This window comes from Homarus americanus, unplaced genomic scaffold, assembly GCF_018991925.1.
Source record: "Homarus americanus isolate GMGI-L3 unplaced genomic scaffold, GMGI_Hamer_2.0 scaffold53233, whole genome shotgun sequence".
Lineage (NCBI taxonomy): Eukaryota > Metazoa > Arthropoda > Malacostraca > Decapoda > Nephropidae > Homarus > Homarus americanus.
In genome coordinates, this window is record NW_024751660.1 from 3,873,981 (window position 1) to 3,885,314 (window position 11,334).

An 11,334-nucleotide genomic window follows, 5' to 3' on the forward strand; every position below is an offset into this window, starting at 1 on the left:
TAGTGTCATGATGTATCAGTACTCAACACGGCCTCTCAGCCACGACATACTTCAACAGTATAATTTTCATACCTGTTAACCATCTGGCGCATTATCTCTACCACTGTAAGACTAGTGCAGATTTTTAGCAAAGAAATATGTTTAAGAAATCAATTTTATTTACAAATATAAAAACATAAAACACTGAGTCATTATAAAAATATTAGTTTAGACGGATGTTTTACAGAAACAAATTTTCTTCTAAAGAAATTAGTTGACCACAACATACTGTACATTTTCCCCTCAATTGACAATATATTATACTGAGTTCACAACTATCAGGTTCAATAGTAATGGTGAAAGGAATGTTATTGAGGGAAGAGATATAACTTCAGATACACTAATACAGTACTCAAAACAATTAAAATATCTGTATTAGAAAAGTCTTTATGATAATACTGTACCTATGTTGATGTAATGACAGCGAGTGTAGTGAAACAGCTGTAGACTTTGGTGTAATTTTATGCACACAACACTACACACTGTGATACAGTTACGTTATTACAGTATATGTTAAAAATTCCCTCCCTCTGCCTTTGTATCACATTGTGTAGAGTTATGTGCATAAAATTACACGAAAATCTACGGTTGTTCACTCCAACTTCACTATCATTACCCCCAACATCTTGCAAGTGCTGTAGTTAGCAAACTATGCGGATTCCGACAAATAGTCCAAGGAATACACCCTGCAGTTTACTGTACGCATTTGAGTCACCCAGTATATAGCCTCAAAAAATGTTGCCTTAAGAGTTACTAATACTGTACTATAAAGTGTTTAGGTGGAGTGCTCATGACCAGTTGAGCCTAGAATTCAAACTACAACAGTAAGAACTAACACAAGAACTCTGGTTCTCTCAGATAAGCCTGGGAGGAGGTATTATGCTCCAGCTCTCATATCACCGAGAGATTACCCACATATAACCACTGGCTGAGGACAACTTCAGAGTGATGCAGAGCCGGGTCCAGTTTTTATAGATTCCTACCTTGGCATCTACCCCGAAGTGACAATGTAAGGACACCTCTAACTGGCTTTAAAGCGGCTGCCAGAATGGCGTCGAAATTGGACTGGGACTGTGCTTCAAGCAATTACGTCATCACATCCACAGTTACGAGAAAAATTTAAGGTACAAATCTTTGAGAACCCAAGTGATAGCCTGCATTCACCCAGCTATTTTTTACCCGGCCTACTTATCCGACCCGTAACCTCGGAACGGATTGAAGCCTTTAAAATCAAAGCCATTGAAGCCACTGTAGCCCTTGAAGCCTCCGAATCCGTACATCATGGGCGTGGGACGATAAATGGGCGCGGTTGGTGGGGAGTGGTAGGTGGACGCAGGTTTGTAGGTGGGTCTGGGCCTTGAAGGGTCGTAGGAAGGGGTGGGGGCAGCACACTTGGTGACCTGCATCTTCTGCACCTGAGTCTCCGTGATGGTCACCGAACGTTCATCTACCTGTATCTGAGTCTGTGTCACCACCTGTGTCTCGTACACAGTCTCGGAGGCCGTCGTCACCACCTGGGGGAAAAGGAAGTAAAGGTAATTATCCCAAACAATAATTAAACAATCGTTTTCACAAATTGTTAGCGAGGGTATTGAGCGCAACTAAGATGATTTGATAAACTCCTCTTAAACCGTACGTACTTGAGTTCGAAGAATAATTTACACACCAGCCGGGTCCGACAGTACGAAGCTGTGTTCAAAACAATCCACCACTATATCATAACGTTCACTCACACCAAGGGCCAGAAGATAGGGTTCCCTTATGACTGTGTATAGATAGATCTGTTTGTTGTATATGGTGATAAAAAAACGAACTATGAATAGGTAATATCCTATAACAAGTGGTGGCTGACACAACACAACAGTAACAGTGTCAACTCAACACTCACTACGCGCTAATATTCTTATATTCTTATTTTTCTTGAGCATGTGAGTGGGGGTTTACTCGTCCTCTCAGTTTACACGAGATATAAAAATAACAGTATATTTACTTACCTGCTCGGTCTCAGTAGCTACGTTAACTTTCGTCTCAGTAACGTACTGAGTTTCAGCCTCTGTCTGCGTTTCCGTGACGTACTCCGTCTGCGTCTGTGCCACCTCCTCCACGATAGTAATATAGGTCGTCTCCACCTTAGTGTTGACCTCTGTCACGGTATCGTAGACGGTGACGGTCGGGGCATAGCAGGTAGCCGGGGGCGCCCCGTAGAGGGCTGGCTGCCGGTTGTCGCAGACAGCCACTGGCACCACCAAACACATCACCACACACAACCTAGACATTACCATCTGCAACCACCGATGTACTTAAGTAAGTGTAAGAGATCTTAATTCTTAGAGACCTATACATAGAGAAGAGATCCAGGACATTCTCACAATAAGAAATAAGATGTATCGACTAAGAATCAATTTAGGTAAAGAGTGAGGCTTCAGGAGTTAGTTGTTTACTTGGGTGTGAAGACCGCGAGATAACAAGCGAGTGATTGAGATACTAATGATAGGGTCAGGCATCAAGGGTTATTTGTTAGTCAAGAGCTTGACTTCAACCACCAAACAAAACGAGATACAATTTTAGGGATAGAAGCATACAAATTATATAAGAGTAAACGATAAAGTCGTCTTGAAAGATGTAAGAATCTCTCCATCTCTCTTTCTCTACTTGTGACACCAACAGGAAATCAAGACAAAAATTCATGAATATCAAAACAAGAAAACAAAATGCCTTTATCTAGTAACTCAACATGAAAGCTGTAAGTGAACGTCTCTCTCTCTTCACAACAGTCATGATACCGAACGGAAGAAATATTTAGAAGAATGAATATGACAAGGAAACTAAACCAGGTAATGAAGCTGCGACTGTGAGCCTCAGTAGCAAGTGAAAGTAAGAGGTGAGTGTTGTGTGTGGCAGACAGCACTATCACCCGTGTGTAGGAAGGTCATGAGGTGAAGCCTGCCACCTTACATGCTTCCACGACCGCATCTAGTAGACCACCACCCAGTCACCTATGTCTATATATCAGCATATATACACCCACATCCATATCTGGTAGCACCTACACGCCCACATCCACATCTATCAAGCATCTACACGCCCACATGCACATCTAACAAGCATCTACACGCCCACTGCCACATCTATCAAGCACCTACACGCCCTCATGCACATCTAACAAGCATCTACACGCCCACATGCACATCTAACAAGCATCTACACGCCCTCATGCACATCTAACAAGCACCTACACGCCCACTGCCACATCTATCAAGCACCTACACGCCCTCATGCACATCTAACAAGCACCTACACGCCCACTGCCACATCTATCAAGCACCTACACGCCCACTGCCACATCTAACAAGCACCTACACGCCCACATGCACATCTAACAAGCATCTACACGCCCTCATGCACATCTAACAAGCACCTACACGCCCACTGCCACATCTATCAAGCACCTACACGCCCACTGCCACATCTAACAAGCACCTACACGCCCACATGCACATCTAACAAGCATCTACACGCCCTCATGCACATCTAACAAGCACCTACACGCCCACTGCCACATCTATCAAGCACCTACACGCCCTCATGCACATCTAACAAGCACCTACACGCCCACTGCCACATCTATCAAGCATCTACACGCCCTCATGCACATCGAACAAGCACCTACACGCCCACTGCCACATCTATCAAGCACCTACACGCCCTCATGCACATCTAACAAGCATCTACACGCCCACTGCCACATCTATCAAGCATCTACACGCCCTCATGCACATCTAACAAGCACCTACACGCCCACTGCCACATCTAACAAGCATCTACACGCCCTCATGCACATCGAACAAGCACCTACACGCTCACTGCCACATCTATCAAGCATCTACACGCCCTCATGCACATCTAACAAGCACCTACACGCCCACTGCCACATCTATCAAGCACCTACACGCCCTCATGCACATCTAACAAGCACCTACACGCCCACTGCCACATCTATCAAGCATCTACACGCCTCATGCACATCTATCAAGCATCTACACGCCCTCATGCACATCTAACAAGCACCTACACGCCCACTGCCACATCTATCACACCTACACGCCCACTGCCACATCTATCAAGCATCTACACGCCCTCATGCACATCTAACACGCACCTACACGCCCACTGCCACATCTATCAAGCACCTACACGCCCTCATGCACATCTAACAAGCACCTACACGCCCACTGCCACATCTATCAAGCACCTACACGCCCTCATGCACATCGAACAAGCACCTACACGCCCACTGCCACATCTATCAAGAGTTAATCTAAAATGTCACCAGTACACGACCTCAGCCATGTAGCCAACGCTGATGTATACCTGCACACCTGTAATTTAGCACTGTTCTACATCAACACACCAACTCTGTCTGCCCCAGGCCCACCCCTACACCGTTACCTGGTGCCCAGTTCTAGTAAGATACAGGTTAAGTGACTTCAATTTAAGTTAGAAAGTGTTCCAGGAATGAAAGATAGTTGAGTCGCTGATGTTATTACCACCCAGATGATTAGTGTGTTGATATGCAGGAGAAATTTCTTGCTCTTTTTTTATTCGCTTTATACATGAACAAATGTATAATGCGAACGTAAAATGTTTGATTCGTGAAGGTTGATTATGAAAATATATGTTAAAGTTGGGTAACAGAAAACGAGACGCGGGCCGAGGTGGTGGGTGGTAGGTGGAGACACGAGTGAGTGAACTTAACGCGTGCTTACAGCACCCTTCATTCATCCTGCGCCCATCGCTATTAGTTACACACACACACACACACAGTGGACTAATATTACATAACCACACCAGGGGTTTACTGAACACAGTAAAAAATACAATGTATTTCCATCTTTTGTTAAATGTAAACAGAGATAACATTTTATACATTTAAGCAGAGCCGTCCCAAGGCGAGTCGGGGGGGAGATGAGGCGGCCACCCTGGCCCTCCCACTTCCAGGGGTTAGTAATTATACAGTTCAAATGCAACAAATAAACTAGTAAAAGAAGGCTGTACTGATTGGAAGCATCTTAGTGAAAGAGTAAAATCCTGAGTCATCAAATGAACACTTGTTCAACTTAACCAAATGGATGGAAGTGAAAAGAATGTAGTAGGCAGATATCAAACAGGGAGGTACTACCGCCTGGGAAGATATTGGAAGCATAATGTGTTGTCTAATGGTAGACCCTGCTGCCATAAGACATCACGAAAATTGTGACCAAGTCCCAGGTAGCTGATTTGACTTTCTGCCCCAATTACACACAATTGCAGGGTCAATTGTTTCTCTTACCATTGACAACACAACATACATTTATTGTTTCTCACTCTGGATCTTTTTTGTCATTTTTGTATTTCTTTATTATTATTATTATTATTACCCCCTCCAGGCCCCGATGTGGGTCAGTGACCTGTGGCTAGGTGGGCTATTCCCCGTAAAATAATAATAATAATAATAATAATAATAATAATAAAATAAATAAATAAATACCAATGATACACGTATGTTGCAAGACTTGAATAAAGAAAAGGAACAGTGGCGATCGGTTCTAACACACACACAATGCTTCTCTCAGTCAAGCCAGATGCCTATCTGACTGGAAGACTTCTTAAGTGTCACCAGTGCCCAAGTCAACCAGCCCACAATCCATAAATCAGCTACGACCCATTGCAATCACCCCAATACCCAGCTTAATCTGTGAAAGTTTTGTGTTCGACTGGGCTTATGCTGATATTGCAGGGGCCGCAGATCCTCAGCAATTTGGTAATATGAAAACTTCCTCCACCACTCACTGTCTTGTCAGCATTCTTGACTACATACAGTATACCGCCATCTGGAGAAACGAAAAACGTCTGTGGCTGTCGCCTTCATTGACTTCACTAAGGCATTCGACCTAGTCGACCACAATTTAATCACCAACAAAGCTATCGACCTCGGGTTTCGAAGAAGACTTATACCATGGCTTACAGACTTCCTCAGTAACCGACGCCAAGCTGTATGCTTCCGAGGGGCTGTCTCCACCTTTCAGTCACTCACCTGTGGCGTCTCCCGAGGGACCAAGATGGGACCACTATATGCTTCCTTTTGCTTATCAATGATGCTCTAAGAGAAACCCCTACTCGCTGGAAATATGTCGACGACTCCACCATTGGGATCAGCAGAAATAATTCTGCTCCCGACTATACCGCCCTTCAGGATTTATTGAACAGTCCAAAACTGGGCCACCAACAACCACGTCACCATCAACCATACCAAGACCATGGTTATGCATATCAACCTCTCCTCCGACGTTGTCCCACCCCCTTCCATTACTTTAGGCCCCAACACACTCCAGGTTGTAGATTCCACTAAGCTCCTCGGCGTCACCATAGACAACAAACTAAATTGGAAACCACACGTCAGTGAAGTTGTCAAACCCTCCAGTTTCCGTCTCCACCTCCTCCGCCGACTCAAGTCCCTCGGAGTTCCTGCACCCGAGCTCCTCAGTGTTTACTCAACATTCATACTTCCCAAACTCACCTATGCCTCCTCTACCTGGTCTTCCTCCTAAATGCCACACAACGTAAACACATAGAAAACGTGCAAAAAGAGGGCATGCAAGATTATTCTCTGCCCCTCCTACTCCACATATCAAGAAGTGCACAACACACTGACCCTCTCGGCTCTCACCGACCATCACCACGACCTCATCTGCAAATTTGGTGACAAGCTTCTGCACCATCCTCGACACCGGCTCCTACTACCACCTAAGATCCCTTGCCCGAGAATTGCTGTTCGACACTACAACTGCATCCAGCCCATACGAGCACGAACTGATCGCTATAAAAACAGCCCAGTCCCAACCACTGTAAAACTTATCAATAACTTGTAATCAACCAGTGCATTCACTCCCAATCAATCTTACTTTTTGCACTGTCACTATGTTGAAATGCCCTGTAGTTTGAGCTTCTCCCCACCTAGTTATTATATATCATATTTGTATCACTTATGTTACTTGCATATTATTTGTAAATCAAGAGACCCATTCCCCAATTATGCAACTGTATATTTTCAGCTTTCTGGCTGCCATGCTCTTTGAATAAACCGTTATATATATATATATATATATATATATATATATATATATATATATATATATATATATATATATATATATATATATATATATATATATATATATATATATATAATGTGTGTGTGTGTGTATGTGTGTGTGTTTGATCTGAGGTAAAATTATCCATATATTTTGTATTCATGTGGATAATTTTGCTCATATGAATACAAAATATAAAATTAAAGTTACAAATGATTTTATTCGATATATCTCTACTCTTATAATTTTTAACGCAATCAAATGGATTTTGAAACTCATCATGACAGGCAACAGTACAGTACAGTATGTTGTCAACAGTGTGAACGACTGAGGAGACTGTCCATCCATACTTAAACCGCCCCAGGAAACACCACCACTAACACCACCGTCGTCACCACCACCCTGGACCACTGTAGACGTATTGCCACACAAAGAGGATGGTATAGTGAAGGGAGGGGTCAGTATTACGAAATGGGGAGATGTATGGGAACAGAAGGGTGTGGTCCCTGGTGGATGAAGACGGGTAAGTCTTGTCATGGTAGAACGGGATGAACACAATACCTGTACTCACATGTGTGTTCATCCATGAGAGTATCAATAAGTGAGTTTAGCCACGCTGTTTGACTTATTGATGCTCTTTTGTTTATGGAAGATGACACCGAGAAAACTGTGGTGAGTGTTAAATAAAACACACACACACAGAGTGCAACACCACGCGCTGTCGCCACTCTTAAAATATAGTCTTTCGGGAGATAGATATGAATGAGACTAACACTGGGCGTACTTGAGAATGATGATAAATGGCTTCGTTTGCCCGGTGTAGTAGGGAGTGAGAGGTGCTGCTGCGACTTCCTGGCCGACATCTTTGCTTCCCGCCGATATTAAATTATCAACCTTCCAATTTGAGATTTAATTGCAACATGGTAAACAAGTTCTGACTGAATCATCTTGTGTGTTATGTGCATCTTCCTTTGTATTGAGAGGATACGATCAATTGTGGTTATCTTCCCTCGTTACTTGCTAAGAAAGAAAATAATATATCAGCGTAATTAGCTGAAGGTGTATGAAAACAAGAGTAATATTATCCTGGTCATAAGCAGCAGGACGGCAACACCAACATTATCGCCTTCACTAATACTGGAGTAGCAGCAGCAGGAGCTGTTACTCGAGGCAGCGACAACAGACACCGGCTGATCGGTGGGCGAGATGACGTGCACCGCCGCGTCAGCCGTTGCCTCCGCTCTCAACATTACTTTTACAAAACTCTCTTTACTGTCTACAAAACAAATAAATTATTGTACACATTGTCATACATTTACACGTTCATGTATTTTACGGCTAATAAAAACTTTCATTGACAAATGATAACACTTGTGTAATGTACTGCGTCAGCTGCTACGCTCCACTCACCACAAAACCACTTGTTCATAATCCATTTTTGTATCAAAGAATCCATGACTATGTTGTGTCAGAAGTATAGATATATTTCTATATAATAAAAAAGTTCCCTGACGTATCATTTTACTCCACTAAGCTTACCATCGTGCAAAGGAAGGAGTGATTGTGGTGGTCCAGCTGGCGGCCAGTTGAGGGGGGGTATAACTACTGTAAACGTCGAGGCCACCAGTTGTTGTCTCGGGAGAAAGTTGTGATGATAAATGTATCGTCACTTAATACAGCCGAGTTATTATGTCTGAGAAACAGATGAGAGAGAGAGAGACTCCTAGTTTTGCATTCACTACTACTGCTATTGAATATTTCTCGTGTACTATTTAGCTCTGCAGTACTTGGATCATTGTGAGAAGGTAAACCAGGCAAGTAAACTAGTACAACTTCCACGACGATCATACACATATCCAGTGTTTGTTAGATGAGCCGTCCCTGATGAGGCTCTTCAATAGTGTAATGCTCTCCAGCTTGGAGAACTGACATTCTGTTTGGGTTCCAAGATATTAAAGACTGATACTTGATTGAGAATGTCCAAAGGAAGACCAACAGACTTGTGCCTATGTTCTTTTTAATTTCTTTTCATTTCACTTATTAGCAAAAGTCTTACGCCAAAACTAGTTAACGAAAAACAAAATTTTCGTGTCAATAATAATAATAATAATAATAATAATAATAATAATAATAATAATAATAATAATAATAATAATAATAATAATAATAATAATAATAATAATAATAATAAAGGCGCCTGGGGTTGACCTTCAACCGGCACTGTCAGGGATCACTACTTGAAATGTCAAAACTGACGACAACAAAACATCATGAGAAAAAAAAAACAGCCTCACACTGCGTATTGTTAACCTCAACCCGACCAGGTCGTCAAGTCCAATGTGTTAACCTTCGAGAGACAATAACACAGTCGCTTTATTACTAAACTATTCTAATAAAAACAGATGAAGATCTGGATAAATAGGCCTAAAATCCTTGTCTAAATAGTAATAAACAACACAAGTCAAGGGTAAAAGAAAATAAGACATGATGTAAAGAGAATGAGAGAAGACGAAGATGAAATGAGAGATAACGTGTGAGCCACGTGGATAAAGGATTGACAGAGAGGATGAAAGACCAGAGAAAGACGACATATCACAACACACGTCACACATTTGTCTTAAGGAACGAGCCTGCTGCTGTCGTCACGACCTGCTGCTGCTGCACCAGGAAAGTCTTCTTTATGACTTAAATATTATTATAGTTTTCTGTCTTAATGATCAGATTTTGACTCAACTTGATTGTCACTGTGTCCTTAAGAGCTGGTCTCCTGTGTGAGTGATGTGTTGACTTATTGCTTACGAGAGTCGCTGCTTTGTGGTATTAGTTCTTTAGTCTCCTGTCTGTTGTGATTGTCACGTTATCATCATCAGTCAAGTCACTTATCCTCACTACAATAATCATCGTCTTGCTTAAGTCCTGAGAGTTTCTGAGTCATTCACGAGATAGTCACTCAGTTTTTTTTTATGTGTGTAACTCACAGTGTGTGTCACGACCGGCAACACCTACCTTGTTTATATCTCAGCTAGGTTCTTGAAACTTGTTTTCTGGACCTTATGAAACCCTTATATACGAGACTCGACCAAAAGGCGGGAATTGGTTATGGTTGAGGGGCGGAGCTAACTACTATCCCTTGAGGCGGGACCAACGAGAGAAGGAGGCTGGGTTTAAAGAAGGGGGAGGGGCATAGAATATCGGGATAGCAAGGTGAAGATTGTCTGAAACTTTCTTTTTTAGTTGAGATGGGAAACAGTCCCATACTAGGGTGGCGAGGCGTTGCTTTATAGCTGAGATAAAAATATTATAATGAACGAACTGGTGGCTCTCTGTGTGTGTGTGTGTGTGTTCAAACTAATTCATTGGAATTCTAAATTATTACGCAACACGTGAAGATTGGGTACCCAGCTTGTTTTACCTGGTGATTAAACACCCTAGCGCTAACCTAACATAACCTAACCTGACCCCTCCCCTGGTAACGTTAACCTGATTAAACACCAGGTGGAATAAGCTGGCTTACCTAATTTTCATGTGATTGCATACATAATCAAAACTGCATACCTTTAGTTACAGGGCTTCAGCCTCCGTGACCCATTTGTCAACTCGCCCTGGTCAGCCCCGTAGTGTTACGTCTCTTACACTGCAACACACACGGCGTACTGTCCACATAGGCGGTTAATGCGTGTGTTGCAAATCTCTCTCTCTCTCTCTCTCTCTCTCTCTCTCTCTCTCTCTTTCACTCACTTTCGATTCTGTGTCTATTGATGATAGGGCCAAGATTAATAAGAAATAATATAAATCATAGACACATATGCACATGCAGTTAATGTTAATAAGACATCAGACTTTTTCGGAGTGAGAATTGAAACTCTTGGAACAATCTGCCAGAGAGTGTTGTGACTGCACGAATGTGCATATGAGCTCTTTCGGGACCAGACTTGACCAACACTGGGGCAGACTCAGATACATTCAAGAGCCAGTGCATGCCTGGCTCCTGACAAATAGGTTAGCCATGCCGAGTACTTGCCAACAATGCGTAACAGAGACTTGACCGACCGCCCAAGCGGCTAACGAGGCACTGTAAGTATGTCTAGTTAATACAGAGAGGAATAAAATGGATCAACTCGGGACCATTATTAAAGACACCGGTAGATAGAGCACAACTGTTCAA

At 42.6% G+C, this 11,334-nt stretch overlaps 1 protein-coding gene across 1 annotated transcript; it reads right to left on the reverse strand.

The window, feature by feature from the left end:
* Window positions 1-141: 141 nt before the first annotated feature.
* LOC121854706 (threonine-rich protein-like) lies at window positions 142-10,197 on the reverse strand. Its single transcript, XM_042349437.1, has 3 exons — window positions 10,176-10,197; window positions 2,034-2,321; window positions 142-1,553 (listed from the first exon to the last, which is right to left on the reverse strand). Exons 2-3 carry the CDS (start codon window positions 2,319-2,321, stop codon window positions 1,224-1,226), a joined length of 618 nt encoding a protein of 205 aa, XP_042205371.1. The 5' UTR covers window positions 10,176-10,197; the 3' UTR covers window positions 142-1,223.
* Between the last annotated feature and the right edge of the window lie 1,137 nt (window positions 10,198-11,334).

What these genes read in the sequence shown, in the direction of transcription:
- LOC121854706 (XM_042349437.1), bottom strand. Translation starts at nt 2,321, where the DNA reads ATGGTAATGTCTAGGTTGTGTGTGGTGATGTGTTTGGTGGTGCCAGTG. An exon ending in TAGCTACTGAGACCGAGCAG is followed by an intron (nt 1,554 to 2,033) that starts GTAAGTAAATAT and finishes CTTTTCCCCCAG; the next exon opens with GTGGTGACGACGGCCTCCGA.